We start from the raw sequence: 17,788 nt of genomic DNA on the forward strand, positions 1-17,788 counted from the left end.
AGGCAGGAGACTACGGTCCATCCAGACCCACACCTCCCGCCACCTGAACAGTTTTTCCCCCTCGGCCATCAGGCACATGAACAATAACAAGATCTGATAGCTCAGTTACAGCTTATGTTATTCTCTTCTGTGTTATATGTGTTTTATGTTGCACGATTGCACCAAGTAAAATTCCTAGTTTGTGAACCCGTTCTCAAACAATGGCAATAAAAACTATTCTGATTCTTTGAATACCATATGTGAGGTGGCCGGCAGACCTGCAGTGAGGCCGGGACCGGCTCCGAGATGGACGGCAGGTGCGTGGATCACCCACCTTGGCGCAATTCTGTAATCACCTGTCAGTGTGTAAAAGGGCAGCTGCAGAGAAGGAGGGGGCAGAAGGAGTTGGAGAGCCAGTGGATGCAGAGCGAAAGCGACCGAGAGCGAGACGCAGAAGACAACGTGGGCGGCTGAAAAGCAACCGGCAGAGCAAGCAGTGCCCGACGGGCACAGAGGTTTATTGAAAAATAAACAAAGTCACGAAACTGCTCGCCGTCATGTCTGTTCTTGGTGGTCCATGGAACCCGGAGGGAGGAAGACCTCCACACCATACATTTAGTCTTTTCCAAATTTAAGGATAATTTATTTACATCAAACCACAATTTTAGTTGAACCATTTCCTCTTCAATATTACCGGCTAAGATTTTCAAGTCATCTCCTGAACAGTATACATTTGTATCGTCTGCGATTATGTGGTGAAAATGGTGATGTGTATAATTAATATGCATGCTTGGCTATTTACTGTAAACATGCGTATGATTGTATCCGGGTGCATAATTGACTCAAGTGTGTTGCACAGCAGCTGCTCAGAAGGAAAATAGTTGTGACAAAAGAACGCAGGGCGCCTCTCTCCCTGCGTCTGATTGTACATGCAATTACTGTACGTTGTACGTGGCTGTCTTTCTTCAACACAACACAAATGCATTCTGTGAAGTGTTTCTGCATTCGGTTTGACATGGCGGTTCAAAAGACAGAGAGTGGCCATTAGTCAGTGTTGAGGGGATACGTGGGGGTCAATGTCACCCTTTGGAAGAGCTCTCACAAGTCGACAACAAGGGACCATTTGATGTATTTGCTAAAGTGCACAACCATGCTTTGTATCCTCTTCAGATTTGTGTTGATATTATGGCGCCACCTGGAATCTTGAAGCGAGCGCTAAAAATACTCACATACCACATTGGTTATAGTGAAGACTCTAAAATAAAAGAAGCTAATTCATACCATATAGTACAAACCCCGTTTCCATATGAGTTGGGAAATTGTGTTAGATGTAAATATAAACGGAATACAATGATTTGCAAATCCTTTACAACCCATATTCAATTGAATGCACTACAAAGACAAGATATTTGACGTTCAAACTCATAAACTTTATTTTTTTTTTTGCAAATAATAATTAACTTGGAATTTCATGGCTGCAACACGTGCCAAAGTAGTTGGGTAAGGGCATGTTCACCACTGTGTTACATCATCTTTTCTTTTAACACTCAATAAACGATTGGGAACTGAGGAAACTAATTGTTGAAGCTTTGAAAGTGGAATTCTTTCCCATTCTTGTTTTATGTAGAGCTTCAGTCGTTCAACAGTCCGGGGTCTCCGCTGTCGTATTTCACGCTTCATAATGCGCCACACATTTTCGATGGGAGACAGGTCTGGACTGCAGGCGGAACAAGGAAAGTACCCGCACTCTTTTTTTACGAAGCCATGCTGTTGTAACACATTCTGAATGTGGCTTGGCATTGTCTTGCTGAAATAAGCAGGGGCGTCCATGAAAAAGACGGCGCTTAGATGGCAGCATATGTTGTTCCAAAACCTTTCAGCATTAATGATGCCTTCACAGATGTGTAAGTTACCCATGCCTTGGGCACTATTGCACCCCCATACCATCACAGATGCTGGCTTTTGAACTTTGCGTCGATAATGTCAGGCTTGTCCCTGACAGTTTGACTGTGTTTTAGTTTTTCCTCTGCGTTTGTCTTAGTTTTCTGTCAGCGCTTTTATTTTGTCTTCATTTCCTGATTGTCTCCCTGAGTGCTGCTTCCCCTCAGCTGTGGCTGATTGGCACCTGGCCACACCTGGTGTCAATCAGCCAGCTGCTATTTAAACCTGCCTTCCCCTCCAGTCAGTGCTGGATTATTGTCTTTCCTACTTGTCGATGCCAGTGTAGCTGTAAGCGGTAGCGGTAAGCTATTTATTGTAGATGTTTGTAGCTTGCTGTCTTTTTGTTTCTCGTATTCCAGTTCCTGTTTTCCTGGCATCCTGTTTTCTGTTCCTAGTTCCTGGTTTGTGTTTTTTCCTTTATTTTATGAACATTAAATCTTGTTTTCCCGCACAATGCCTTCCACCTTCTCTGCATCTTGGGGTTCGTGTCCTACAAACTCTGACAGATAACAGTCTGGATGGGTCGCTTCCTCTTTGGACCGGATGACACGATGTCGAATATTTCCAAAAACAATTTGAAATGTGGACTCGTCAGACCACAGAACACTTTTCCACTTTGCATAAGTCCATCTTAGATGATCTCGGGCCCAGAGAAGCCGGCGGTGTTTCTGGATGTTGTTGATAAATGGCTTTCGCTTTGCATAGTAGAGCTTTAACTTGCACTTACAGATGTAGCGACCAACTGTATTTAGTGACAGTGGTTTTCTGAAGTGTTCCTGAGCCCATGTGGTGATATCCTTTAGAGATTGATGTCGGTTTTTGATACAGTGCCGTCTGAGGGATCGAAAGTCACGGTCATTCAATGTTGGTTTCTGGCCATGCCGCTTACGTGGAGTGATTTCTCCAGATCCTCTGAACCTTTTGATGATATTATGGACCGTAGATGTTGAAATCCCTAAATTTCTTGCAATTGCACTTTGAGAAACGTTGTTGTTAAACTGTTTGACTATTTGCTCAAGCAGTTGTGGACAAAGGGGTGTACCTTGCCCCATCCTTTCTCGTGAAAGACTGAGCATTTTTTGGGAAGCTGTTTTTATACCCAATCATGGCATCCACCTGTTCCCAATTAATCTGCACACCTGTGGGATGTTCCAAATAAGTGTTTGATGAGCATTCCTCAACTTTATCAGTATTTATTGCCACCTTTCCCAACTTCTTTGTCACGTGTTGCTGGCATCAAATTCTAAAGTTAATGATTATTTGCAAAAAAAAAAATGTTTATCAGTTTGAACATCAAATATGTTGTCTTTGTAGCATATTCAACTGAATATGGGTTGAAAATGATTTGCAAATCATTGTATTCCGTTTATATTTACATGTAACACAATTTCCCAACTCATATGGAAACGGGGTTTGTACTAGTTTTTGGTTGTTATAAGGCTCATACACGGATAGACTTTCTAAATCTGAAGAGATTTTTGCTATTGGAACATACTAACTACACACACTATGACACTAAGAACACCACAGTCATCAATCAACAATTCTTCCCCCCTTACATGAGAGCAAAGCCTGGCAATAATTGCATATTGCCTGTTCTGCCCTCACTATACGTGTTGAGGTTATACAACTTGGCAGACAGCTAACAAACAATCCAAAGCAGATTAATCCATTTAGGCTCTTTATTGTTGTTGATCTTGCTTTGTCTTTTCCTATCTTTACTTTTGTCTTGCACTGGACTGTTTTTTTTTTTTTTTTAAACTGAAATACACACAATGACAAATGTATAAGCTATGTGATGCAATTAACATACTGAAATGTAATACACAATATGTAAATATTAGCTTCAAACTAATATACAGTACTATCATCAAACAAATACTTCTGAGTGTTGAAACTATTTCGATGGTGGAAATATACGACTGGCAGCCATTTTAAGTCCTCAAAACATCCATTGAAACAGTGCACAAAAATCGTTTTTCATTAAACATCTTAGTATCAAACTTAACCACTTTCCACCTTAATATTGAATTACATGAACAAGTTAAACAATTTACTTACAGGCTTGTAATAGCTAACACAACGTGTCTACTTCTCAATTGTCTCAACCCGGAAGTGCCCAAACTAATGACGCGTAGTATTTTCATATCGCCACAAGGTGTCAGTAAGAGTCTACAATCAAATGGGCATAACATTGCAGGTCCCACAGGGCATTTCCTGTACGTGGGAAGGGATTAGTTCCCAGGGATTCGAATAAAGAACCAACTCTCTTTTTCTTTACTATAGTGGCCTCGATAACAGGAACCGGTTTAGGGATGTCCCGATCCAGGTTTTTGCACTTCCGATCCGATACCGATATTGTTTTTGCACTTCCGATCCGATACCGATACTGACCGATACTGGCCTATCCGAGCATGTATTAAAGTTTAAAGTTATTTAGCCTACTTAGTTGTCAGAATCATGTTGAAAAGGGTTTTAGTACTCTTGATAACAACTAGCCAGCTGAATTAGGGGAGTTTGAATAATACACAATGGTTGGTAACAAGAAACTGACCTGTTTATTCAAGGATAAACACAAAATAGACAAAATTATACATGACAAACAGAAATGGCATCATTGAAACTAGGGCTGGGCGATATGGCCTTTTTTTAATATTGCGATATTTTAAGGCCATATTGCGATACACGATATATATCTCGATATTTTGCCTTAGCCTTGAATGAACACTTGATGCATATAATCACATCAGTATGATGATTCTATGTGTTTTGATTGATTGATTGAGACTTTTATTAGTAGGTTGCACAGTGAAGTACATATTCCGTACAATTGACCACTAAATGGTAACACCCCAATAAGTTTTTCAACTTGTTTAAGTCGGGGTCCACTTAAATTGATTCATGATACAGATATATACTATCAGATATATACTATCATCATAATACAGTCATCACACAAGATAATCACATTGAATTATTTACATTATTTATAATCAAGGGTGTGGAGGGGGGCGCCGGATGTAAGTGTCAAAAAGACAGCCAAAAGAGTTTGATATGAGAATAAATCTAAAGTTAAAATATAGGGTAGAAATGCACCCATTTGCAGGAAATGTAGTCTTGATTTTCAAAATTTTCTTTCAAGGCTTGCATGTCTACATTAAAACATTCTTCTTCATACTGCATTAATATATGCTACTTTTAAACTTTCATGCAGAGAAGGAAATCACAACTAAAAAAATCACTATTTTTTTCATACGGTGTTGATCTGGAAATGTTTGCCTCGGCATTTTGATGGTGTGGACGTTTGGCACCGAATGGAGATAAGCGTCTCGACAGACGTTACAATATTTGAACAATGATGACGAAAACTGTTTTCTCTGTCGTGTCCGTGTGTCGAAAATTGTTATGCGCTTATTTTTTTATTTGATTTTGTGTGTGGCATAGATTTGCTATGCGCAGAGAATGTTTGAGCAGGCGCGCACCTTAGCGGCTGCGCTAGCATCACAGCTAACGTTAGCCATGCTGCTACCTCTCTGCTGGGAGAGGACGTATACGTATGTGACGTGTGACGTGACCGTATGTGACGTGTGATGTGACAGTATGTGACGTGTGTAAGAAGTTGCGCTTGCTGTCTGTGAGAAGGAGACAGAAGAAGGAGTGGGAAGAGCCTGTAGTGCAATGCCAGCAGCTAAAAGCAACTGCGTGAGAATCCACAGACCTGTGGATGTGTTGAAGGTGTGCTGGAAAATGCGGAACGGAAATAGGGAGCAGCAGAAAAGTGGAATGTATTATTTAAATCTGTGCGTTGGAAAACACGGACCGGAGTTTTTTTTAAACTGGATCTGGATCGGCATTTTCCCATGCCTTGCCGATACGCATTTTTTGGCAAATATCGGCGGCCGATCCGATCCAAATATCGGATCGGGACATCCCTAAACCGGTTATCAAAAAGGGATTCGAGTCCATGGAATCGGTTCATTTCTTATCGAACAACCGGGAGAACCGATTTCGAACATCATCCCTACATGCTTAATGGCCAATTATGCAAATTAGACAATGACGTCATAAACCAACCTCGGACCAGATCAAGCCAAATAAGCAGGTGAAAATATGAGGAACAGTGATGCAAACGACAATAGTTGCAGTGGGTCAATGGACTGTGGAACATGTGAGACCTCACCCTGGACCAGGACTAATCAGCTATGCAGCTTCACCAGATGATTTGGCAGATGTCACACAATCACTTAGCTCCCATGTTCTGCCGGGTCCCATCATTAAAAAAAGTAATAGGTGCGGAAGCAATCCCATCATGAACAAATTACCGTAGACCGCTGCTGCACAATTCATCATAAATGATATTTCCACTGAGAAATTCAACCGAAGCCATAAAAACAGGCATAAAAAGGCTGCTTTGAGGGATAAACACAGAGAAGTTGTCATCAGCAGCGCTGCCATGGAAGCGACTTTCCCAGTGATGCTTTTGTTTTCCTTCAATACAAGTAAAGTACAGCACAGCTGCCAACATTTGGTGATTGCAATCCAGGAGATTCCACTCTAAGCCCTCTCCCTGACACACGGTTTAATATTGGATTTTTTCAAATACATTTTTACTCAATGAAATAATGAAAAACATGACCGATTTTGTGACTGCATTACGAGTAGGCATACTTGCCAACCTTGAGACCTCCAATTTCGGGGGGTGGGGTGGGCGTGGTCGGGGTGGGGCGGGGGCGTGGTTGGGGGCGTGGCTAAAAGGGGAGGAATATATTTACAGCTACAATTCACCAAGTCAAGTATTTCATATATATATATATATATATATATATATATATATATATATATATATATATATATATATATATAAGAAATAGTCAAGTATTTCATATATATATATATATATATATATATATATATATATATATATACATATATATATATATATAAGAAATACTTGACGTTCAGTGAATTCTAGCTATATAAATATACGTATATATATATATATATATATATATATATATATATATATATATATATATATATATATATATATATATATACATACGTATATATTTATATTTATTTTATTATATGTATATATATATATATATATATATATATATATATATATATATAGGGCAGCACGGTGGAAGAGGGGTTAGTGCGTCTGCCTCACAATACGAAGGTCCTGAGTAGTCTTGGGTTCAATCCCAGGCTCGGGATCTTTCTGTGTGGAGTTTGCATGTTCTCCCCGTGACTGTGTGGGTTCCCTCCGGGTACTCCGGCTTCCTCCCACCTCCAAAGACATGCACCTGGGGATAGGCTGATTGGCAACACTAAATGGTCCCTAGTGTGTGAATGTGAGTGTGAATGTTGTCTGTCTATCTGTGTTGGCTCTGCAATGAGGTGGCGACTTGTCCAGGGTGTACCCCGCCTTCCGCCCGATTGTAGCTGAGATAGGCTCCAGCGCCCCCCGCGACCCCAAAGGGAATAAGCGGTAGAAAATGGATGGATATATATATATATATATATATATATATATATATATATATATATATATATATATATATATATATATATATATATATAATAAATACTTGAATTTCAGTGTTCATTTATTTACACATATACACACACACATAACACTCATCTACTCATTGTTGAGTTAAGGGTTGTCCATCCTTGTTCTATTCTCTGTCACTATTTTTCTAACCATGCTGAACACCCTCTCTGTGATGCATTGATGTGTGGCACGCACAAAAGTGCTTTCATCAAATGCACTAGATGGCAGTATTGTCCTGTTTAAGAGTGTCACAACATTGCTGTTTACGGCAGATGAACTGCTTTACGGTATACAAAAACGTGACTGCTGTTGTTGTGTGTTGTTGCCGCGCTGGGAGGACGTTAATGAAACTGCCTAACAATAAACCCACGTAAGAAACCAAGAACTCGCCCTCGATCATTCTACAGTTATAATGTGATTGGGCAGGTATGCTGTTTATATTGTGGGTTAGCGGACTCAGGTCCTCATCGACCTGAGTCCGCCTGAATTTCGGAAGATTTTCGGGAGAAAATTTGTCCCGGGAGGTTTTCGGGAGAGGCGCTGAATTTCGGGAGTCTCCCGTAAAATCCGGGAGGGTTGGCAAGTATGCGAGTAGGGCTGGGCGATATATCAAATATACTCGATATATCTCGGGTTTGTCTCTGTGCGATGCAGAAAATGACTACCGTATTTCCTTGAATTGCCGCCGGGTATATCGTATGCCCCTACCTAGAATTACCGCCGGGTCAAACTCGTTTCGCAAAATATTATTTTTATTAGCGCATGTCTAGAATTTCCGCCGGGTCAAACTCATTTCGCAAAATAATTAGCATATGCCTAGAATTTCCGCCGGGTAAAACTCGTCACGTCACGAGTGACACTTCACCTGTCATCATTTTCAAAATGGAGGAGGGTGATTTCAATAATTTAAAATCGCATAAAGGGAAGAAGATATTCAGTAGGATTTAAGGTCCAAGCTATTGAATATGCTAAAAAGAACAGTAAGCAGCTATGTTTTATTAATATACCGTAGCTGCGTGTGTCAAATATGAGTCATTAAATGACTCCCGCCTCCTGGTGGTAGAGGGCGCTAGTGATCCTTCTTGCGACTACTCGGCTGCAGAAGAAGTGACAACAAGCAGCAAGTTTATTTTTTTCCTCTCGCTTGCAGTTTTAACATGGACGATTACATATCTAAAATAAAACAGTTTTCTAAACTGGACTTTCAATCGAAGCAGGAGGTAATAATTAAAGGAAGATCGAGACGGAAAAACTTTTAAAACTGAAGAAAGATAAGGAAGACTTCTATAAACAAGTTATCGATGCTTTTGTTCAGAAGGAGCTGCGCATGGACTTCATTTATAAGTAAAGGTAAGACCATAATAACGTTTTTTTTATTAAATGTGCTTTTCATGATGGTATCCTTACATCACACTCAAATTTATAAGCGCAGGCCTAAATTTACCGCATGCCTTTGGTAAGTGCCGGAATGAGAAGAGGTTTTAAAATAATTAGCGCATGCTTACATTTACCGCGTGCCTTTGGTAAGCGCCGGAGTGAGAAGAGGTTTTAAATTAATTACCGCCCCGGCGGCAATTCAAGGAAATATGGTATATATATATATCGTGAGTATTCGAGTATACGTTCTCACGCAGTTGCTTTTAGCTGCGGGCATTACACTACAGGCTCTTCTCACTCTTTCTTGTCTCTCCTTCTCACAGAGAGATAAAACAAGCGCACCTTCTTACATACGTCACATACTGTCGCGCGTGCAACGTCATACGCCTTTGCGGAGCAGAGGGCGTTAATGTTACCAGCATGGGTAACGTTAACTGTGGTGCAAGCGGAGAGGTGCGAGTGGTAATACGAGAGAGAGAAGGTGCGAATCTGGTAAGAAATGAAGGAAGAAGAATTCAATCCCAAGGAAAACAGCAGGGTGTCCATCGTCTGGCGGTGGTTTGGCTTCAAGCGGAAAGATGTTGAACAGACAACCGTAATATGTCAAGTATGCGGCAAAAGCGTTGCTACAAAAAGTAGCTGCACTACTTATTTGTAGCATCATTTGAAAAGTCACCCGTTAGAGAATGAGGAGTGCTTGAAACTCCGCATGTCAACATTTCGGCCGGTGCCACACCAACAAAATGCCGAAGCAACCAGCACTGACCCAATTGAGCCTGGCGTCTTCCATTTCCACATCAACACCGTATGAAAACAATAGTCAACAACAGAAGGAGATAACGTTCGCATTAACCTACAACATAGCGAATGACAATTACCCCCCCCCCCCCCCCCCACACACACACACACACACAAACAGCAGGCCTAGACAGGAGGAGGACAGAGTGTAGGTACACAGAACATCAGAGGGTCAAATGTGCGAGAAAATGAGAGCAGACAGTGTTGACAAACAATGTTGCAACCTTGTGTGCAGAAACTGGCAGAGAAATTTTCCGTGCAACGTTTGTGGGTCTGATGGACCCGTTGCATTTTGTGGCTTTTAATGCCTCACAATCAAACACTTTTATGTTAAAATACTGAACAGACAACCTTATCCCAATAAACATCTGCTCTGGTTTGGATTTTATGAGCCCTCAAAGTCGGTCCCGTCCATCGCTGCTTGCAGCTTTAATGTTCATATTGTTGTTACTCAGCCAGCGTTTGTGGGTCTGATGGACCCCTTGCATTTTGTGGCTTTTAATGCCTCACAATCAAACACTTTTATGTTAAAATACTGAACAGATGTTTACCTTATCCCAATAAACATCTGTTCAGTATTTTAACATAAAAGTGTTTGGTTGTGAGGCATTAAATGCCACAAAATGCAAGGGGTCCATCAGCCAGCATTTGTGGGTCTGATGGACCCGTTGCATTTTGTGGCTTTTAATGCCTCACAATCAAACACTTTTATGTTAAAATACTGAACAGATGTTTACCTTATCCCAATAAACATCTGTTCAGTATTTTAACATAAAAGTGTTTGGTTGTGAGGCATTAAATGCCACAAAATGCAAGGGGTCCATCAGCCAGCATTTGTGGGTCTGATGGACCCGTTGCATTTTGTGGCTTTTAATGCCTCACAATCAAACACTTTTATGTTAAAATACTGAACAGATGTTTACCTTATCCCAATAAACATCTGTTCAGTATTTTAACATAAAAGTGTTTGGTTGTGAGGCATTAAAAGCCACAAAATGCAAGGGGTCCATCAGACCCACAAACGTTGGCTGATGGACCCCTTGCATTTTGTGGCATTTAATGCCTCACAACCAAACACTTTTATGTTAAAATACTGAACAGATGTTTATTGGGATAAGGTAAACATCTGTTCAGTATTTTAACATAAAAGTGTTTGATTGTGAGGCATTAAAAGCCACAAAATGCAACGGGTCCATCAGACCCACAAACGCTGGCTGAGTAACAACAATATGAACATTAAAGCTGCAAGCAGCGATGGACGGGACCGACTTTGAGGGCTCATAAAATCCAAACCAGAGCAGTAATTAAAACTCTTTCATCAACTTTTAATCAGAAGGGTTCAATCTCTCTCCTGTGCTAATTTGAAGCCGACACGACAAACGCGCTCACATGAGATAATGTATAATGTTTGAAAAAAGGTGACTGTTTTTACACAGCTTTTGTTTTGAAGGGGGAATTGCAAACTTCCTGTTGATTTTTGCTGGGGGTTGTCAGTGTATGAAATATAGGTCTAAGTGAGACCTACATAGAGGTTTTTGTTTCATGTCTCTATGACATTCCTACTGGGAGTTACAGGCAGTTTTGTCTGTGTTTTCTTCCTAGGGGGTGCTAGAGCGCAATTTTGAGTTTTGGGGTTTGGTTTTTTGATTAGATCGCAATGTTCGCCAGTCCTGATGTGTGTCCAGTGAGTTTTGAAGCATGTTAAGGGGCTCAAATTACAGCTCAAAGAGGCGGCGGTATTATAATAAAACGCTAGAAATTCAATAGGGTTCTCTGTCCCAAAGGGACTCTGTCCCTAATTACACAAGGGTTAAATGGCCCGAATGGTAAACAACATATTTGTGTGGAATGATAGCTGAATGTACACTTCAAACACATCTTGAATGTAACTGTGCAGTATGTTTCTTCACATCTCAGACTTCACACTACTAATATTCTGTTTGGCTATTTACTTCATAACACACACACACACACAACAAACCCCGGCCAGCAGATAGCACGGTGTTAGTGTGTTATGGTCCACTGGCTGGCTGGTATTCCTGTTTTTCTTAGGCTTTTCACACATTTCATCTTCGGTTCCGGTGTTACACTGGGAAAACATAATTGCGTGTTTGCACTCAGACCTTTGAGGCTTGCTGAAAGGCAGATGCAAAGGAACGCTCACATGGTGATGATGATGAGCTAAACATACACCAGGTGTTAAAAGCAGAAGAACTGGAGCTGTAAAATCAAAATTGTTTTTTGTTCTTATCTGTAATGGTTTTCATTCACGCTTTAATTCCTCCTTTGATGCAGCATCACAGTCACGGCTTTAATTAAAGTGTGAAAAAAAAAAACTTAACTAAAATATAAACGCAACACTTTTGTTTCTGCTCCCATTTTTCATGGGTTGAACTCAAAGATGTAAAACTTTTACTATATAAACAAAATACATATTCACCTCAAACATTGTTCACAAATCAGTGTTCGTGAGCATTTCTTCTATGCCAAGATAATCCATCCCACCTCACAGGTGTGGCATATCAAGATTGCATAGGTATGCCTTAGGCTGCCCACAATGAAAGGCCACTCTGAAACGTGCAGTTTTCTCACACAGTACAATACCACAGATGTTGCAAGTTTTGAGGGAGCTTAAAGTTGGCATGCTGACTGCAGGAATGTCCACCATAGCTGTTGCCCGTGAATTTAATGTTCATTTCTCTACCATAAGCCGTCTCCAAAGGCGTTTCAGAGAATTTGGCAGTACATCCAACCGGCTTCACAACAGCAGACCATGTGTAACCACACCAGCACAGAACCTCCACACCCAACCCAAGGCCCTCGACGCAAATCCCATAGGAGTGATGAATGGATGGTCAGCGCCTGAGAGCTGCGGCCTACCATCATGACCTCGCCCTTCCCTCTGTTGCTAGATATCTCGAGATGTATATGTGCTTTGCTATGGAGGTTTTTTCCCACTCCAGACTGGGCCCCCTTCGGAGCCCAGTCTAAATTGTATTTTTTTACTCATCCTTCCCCAGCGTTTTACCTTTTTCCCATCTTTTACGGGGCGCCTTGTGGCGACCCATCAGCGTTCCTGTTCTGTAACCCTGTACACAGTTTGTTTTGTCCGGGTTTGTGCTGAAAACATAGTTTCGTTGTACTTGTGCAATGACAATAACGACCTATCCTATCCGATACTATCCTATCCAGCAGGTGCACCTCCATGGTTGTCTGAGACCAGCCACCTGGACAGTTGCTGCAACAATTGGTTCGCATAACCAAAGAATGTCATATGGTCTAAAAATGCATTTTTCCATCAATAACATGACATCATCGCGCCAAGTGCGTGGTCTTTCAGTCAATTAGTGCGCAAGGAAAAAAAAAATATATATATACATATGGCCCATTTTTTTTAATTGTAATTTTGAAGAATTCATCTGAATGTGCATGAACTATTTCTGTTCAAAATTGTTTGAAATGTTAAATGTTTAAATATTAACTGTCAGTTTACTGTACCAACTGTACTACTATATGAGTACGTGTTTTCTATTGTTTCATTGAAAATAAAACAGCAAAAAGTCCATTTGGCCGTCATCTGTTTTAATTATGAGACACAATTGTGTCAAAGTCATTATTTTTTATTTCATGCTTGAAATAAGAAATTATTACTTTAAAAAAGTAGTTTTATACTTGTGAGTGTTGATGACACAGCTTTGCAACAGTTGATATTCTAGTTTCAAGCATGTTTTACTCAATATAGGTCATCAAATCTCAGCAACAAGCTGTAATATCTTACTGAGATCATTTAGGACCAAAACCCTTAAAACAAGTAAAACACTCTAACATAAAATCTGCTTAGTGAGAAGAATTATCTTATCAGACAGAAAATAAGCAAATATATTCCTTTTTTGAGATATTTCATCTTACTTAGATTTCAGTTTTTGCAGTGCAGCAGCATAATGTCCGTATAGAACGATTAAGGAGAACTGAAACACACTGTGTGTGTGTGGGGGGGGGGGGGGGCGTGGCCTGCGGACCTGCAGCGAAGCGGGGTGTGCCAGGACCGGCTTTGAGATCAGCGACAGGTGCGTAGACGGCCCACCTGGGCGCGTTTATCTAACCACCTGTCGCTCTGTTAAAGGCAGCAGCCGGGAAGGAGAGTGGTGGTTGATGGCGGAGCACGAGCGAGAGCGAGGGCGAGACTGACGAGAACGACAATTGCTGAAAAGCACAGCGGAAAAGACAATTTATATAAAATAAAACATCATTGTCAACATGGAAGAGCCTGGCATGTCGGTCAACCCGGAGGCGCAAGACCTCCACACACACATTACGCAGGAGCCATCCATCCATCCATCCATCTTCTTCCGCTTATCCGAGGTTGGGTCGCGGGGGCAGCAGCCTAAGCAGGGAAGCCCAGACTTCCCTCTCCCCAGCCACTTCGTCCAGCTCTTCCTGTGGGACCCCGAGGCGTTCCCAGGCCAGCCGGGAGACATAGTCTTCCCAACGTGTCCTGGGTCTTCCCCGCGGCCTCCTACCGGTCGGACGTGCCCTAAACACCTCCCTAGGGAGGCGTTTGGGTGGCATCCTGACCAGATGCCCGAACCACCTCATCTGGCTCCTCTCGATGTGGAGGAGCAGCGGCTTTACTTTGAGCTCCCCCCGGATGGCAGAGCTTCTCACCCTATCTCTAAGGGAGAGCCCCGCCACCCGGCGGAGGAAACTCATTTCGGCCGCTTGTACCCGTGATCTTGTCCTTTCGGTCATGACCCAAAGCTCATGACCATAGGTGAGGATGGGAACGTAGATCGACCGGTAAATTGAGAGCTTTGCCTTCCGGCTCAGCTCCTTCTTCACCACAACGGATCGATACAGCGTCCGCATTACTGAAGACGCCGCACCGATCCGCCTGTTGATCTCACCATCCACTCTTCCCTCACTCGTGAACAAGACTCCGAGGTACTTGAACTCCTCCACTTGGGGCAAGATCTCCTCCCCAACCCGGAGATGGCACTCCACCCTTTTCCGGGCGAGAATCATGGACTCGGACTTGGAGGTGCTGATTCTCATCCCAGTCGCTTCACACTCAGCTGCGAACCGATCCAGTGAGAGCTGAAGATCCTGGCCAGATGAAGCCATCAGGACCACATCATCTGCAAAAAGCAGAGACCTAATCCTGCAGCCACCAAACCAGATCCCCTCAACGCCTTGACTGTGCCTAGTAATTCTGTCCATAAAAGTTATGAACAGAATCGGTGACAATGGGCAGCCTTGGCGGAGTCCAACCCTCACTGGAAACGTGTCCGACTTACTACCGGCAATGCGGACCAAGCTCTGGCACTGATCATACAGGGAGCGGACTGCCACAATCAGACAGTCCGATACCCCATACTCTCTGAGCACTCCCCACAGGACTTCCCGAGGGACACGGTCGAATGCCTTCTCCAAGTCCACAAAACACATGTAGACTGGTTGGGCAAACTCCCATGCACCATCAAGGACCCTGCCGAGAGTATAGAGCTGGTCCACAGTTCCACGACCAGGACGAAAACCACACTGCTCCTCCTGAATCCGAGGTTCGACTAGCCGGCGTAGCCTCCTCTCCAGTACACCTGAATAGACCTTATCGGGAAGGCTGGAGCCTTTGCCATTAAATAACTGACGTTTTCAAATCACGGTTAATAGTAAAATGAAATTATAGTTGCATCACACGCACACAGACACACCCCCACACCTTACGTACAGTATGTAGTACAATCAAGAGTGGAGGCCACAGTGATATTAATAGGAGTCCTTCTTACTAACGCTGTCAGATTACCATCAACAATTAATCCTGTTTCTCCCAGTTTGACACCCCTTTGCTAGATGCTTCATCAACCTTTGGAGATTGCATTTTGGTTCATATCTGCACAGCGCAAATTATCGTTGGCCGTGCTTTGCCTCAATTATACTGAATATGAACAATAACTGCCCACATTTGCTGCTCGTTAAGAAGAAAATGAACAGTGCATGTTTTCAACAGATGTTTCAAAAGAGACTCACATCTTTTTGAAGTCCCAAATTGTGTATTCAGGCCAGTCGATGTAGCACACCACACGGTCTGGGAGCTGGTCCGTGTTGGAGTAGTAGTACTGAGGAAAGGCCAGGAGCAGAGCCAGGATCCAGATCACTCCGATCACCAGCTTGGTTTCTGTAGACGACATACGCTGCTGCAGTGGGTGGATGATGGCCACGTACCTGAAACACAAACCAAATAGCTTAGATGGCAAGTACTGGAGAGCCATTTAGAGCCTTACTAAAGGTTTAGGTGTACTAATTGGGCTTTCATTGAAGTCTGCACAGTAGGGCTGGGCGATATGGCCTTTTGTTAATATCTCGATATTTTTAGGCCATGTCACGATACACGATATATATCTCCATATTTTGCCTTAGCCTTGAATGAACACTTGATGCATATAATCACAGCAGTATGATGATTCTATGTGTCTACATTAAAACATTCTTCTTCATACTGCATTAATATATGCTACTTTTAAACTTTCATGCAGAGAGGGGAATCACAACTAAGTCAATTTACCAAAACTGCATTTATTAAACAGTTATTAAGCAGTGGCACAATGGATAACACAGCCGGTGTTTCATTGTTTACATTCCCAAAAGATGACAGTCAAGCTTTACCATTGGCCTGTGGAGAACTGGGACAACAGAGACTCTTACCAGGAGGACTTTGAGTTGGATACGCAGACGCGGTACCGTGAGTACGCATGCAGCTGCGGCTTCCAAACATTTGATCGCTTGCCCGTACGTGCGTGCCGCTATGTGCATGTCACGTACGTAACTTTGGGGACTTTGGGGAAATATATGTGCTGTATGAACTTTGGGGAGGTGAACGGTACTTTGGGCTGTGGGATTGAGTGTGTTGTGCAGGTGTTTGAGTTGTATTGGCGGGTTATATGGACGGGAGGGGGGAGGTGTTTGTTATGCGGGATTAATTTGTGGCATATTAAATATAAGCCTGGTTGTGTTGTGGCTAATAGAGTATATATATGTCTTGTGTTTATTTACTGTTTTAGTCATTCCCAGCTGAATATCAGATCCCACCCGCCTCTCACAGCATCTTCCCTATCTGAATCGCTCCCACTGCCCTCTAGTCCTTCACTCTCACTTTCCTCATCCACAAATCTTTCATCCTCGCTCAAATTAATGGGGAAATCGTCGCTTTCTCGGTCCGAATCGCTCTCGCTGCTGGTGGCCATGATTGTAAACAATGTGCAGATGTGAGGAGCTCCACAACCTGTGACGTCACGCGCATATCGTCTGCTACTTCCGGTGCAGGCAAGGCTTTTTTATCAGCGACCAAAAGTTGCGAACTTTATCATCGATATTTTCCTTTCAGCAAAAATATGGCAAAATCGCGAAATGATCAAGTATGACACATAGAATGGACCTGCTATCCCCGTTTAAATAAGAAAATTGCATTTCAGTAGACCTTTAATTGCATACATTTAATTATTTAAAGGTCAAACCTAATGAGAATATAAACATGTCATCACAAACATTACTATAGTTCAGGAATGTTACAATAAACAAGTAGCCATTGGTGCTGCCCGTAGACTTGTTGTCGGGGAGCTGTACTGATATCTAAAATAATTATCTTGTGGACTTTGTTGGGTAGATAAATTAGATAGACAGACACTCAATACCACAGTAATCCTGGTAAGTACTCACTGCCTGGTAAAACCTTGCAGGATAATAAACTAGACAAGCAGCTGTAACTCACAGACAGCTGGTTGTGGTTAGTTTTACTGTGTCCGTGCAATTCAAATGAACGACATTCTACTTCAAGTATTGTTTTTTTTATAAGTAGAAGCTAAGATGAAAGGAACTAAGAGGACAAACACGGAGCACAGTCAGTCAATTATATGGAAGTTTAAACAAAGACTGGTATGTTTTTATTACTGACTGATTATGCAGGGTCAGATGGATTTGATCCATCTTAAGCTCAATAACATTTGTAGCTCCCTAAATGAAAAGAAAACAGGAAAATGGTCACGTGGCCTTGTGGTTAGAGTGTCCGTCCTGAGATCGGTAGGTGGTGAGTTCAAAACCCCGGCCGAGTCATACCAAAGACCAGTGACGTGCGGTGAGGTT

General features: G+C 42.2%; 1 protein-coding gene across 1 annotated transcript in view; it reads right to left on the reverse strand.

The window, feature by feature from the left end:
* The window catches only part of tacr1a (tachykinin receptor 1a), an 81,348-nt gene that overhangs the window by 32,219 nt on the left and 31,341 nt on the right, over positions 1-17,788 (reverse strand). The window contains exon 2 of the mRNA XM_061986001.1: positions 15,680-15,874. Within this exon, the coding sequence (XP_061841985.1) occupies positions 15,680-15,874 (195 nt within the window). The remainder of the gene's footprint in view (positions 1-15,679; positions 15,875-17,788) is intronic.

Source organism: Nerophis lumbriciformis, linkage group LG12, assembly GCF_033978685.3.
Source record: "Nerophis lumbriciformis linkage group LG12, RoL_Nlum_v2.1, whole genome shotgun sequence".
NCBI classification, from domain to species: domain Eukaryota; kingdom Metazoa; phylum Chordata; class Actinopteri; order Syngnathiformes; family Syngnathidae; genus Nerophis; species Nerophis lumbriciformis.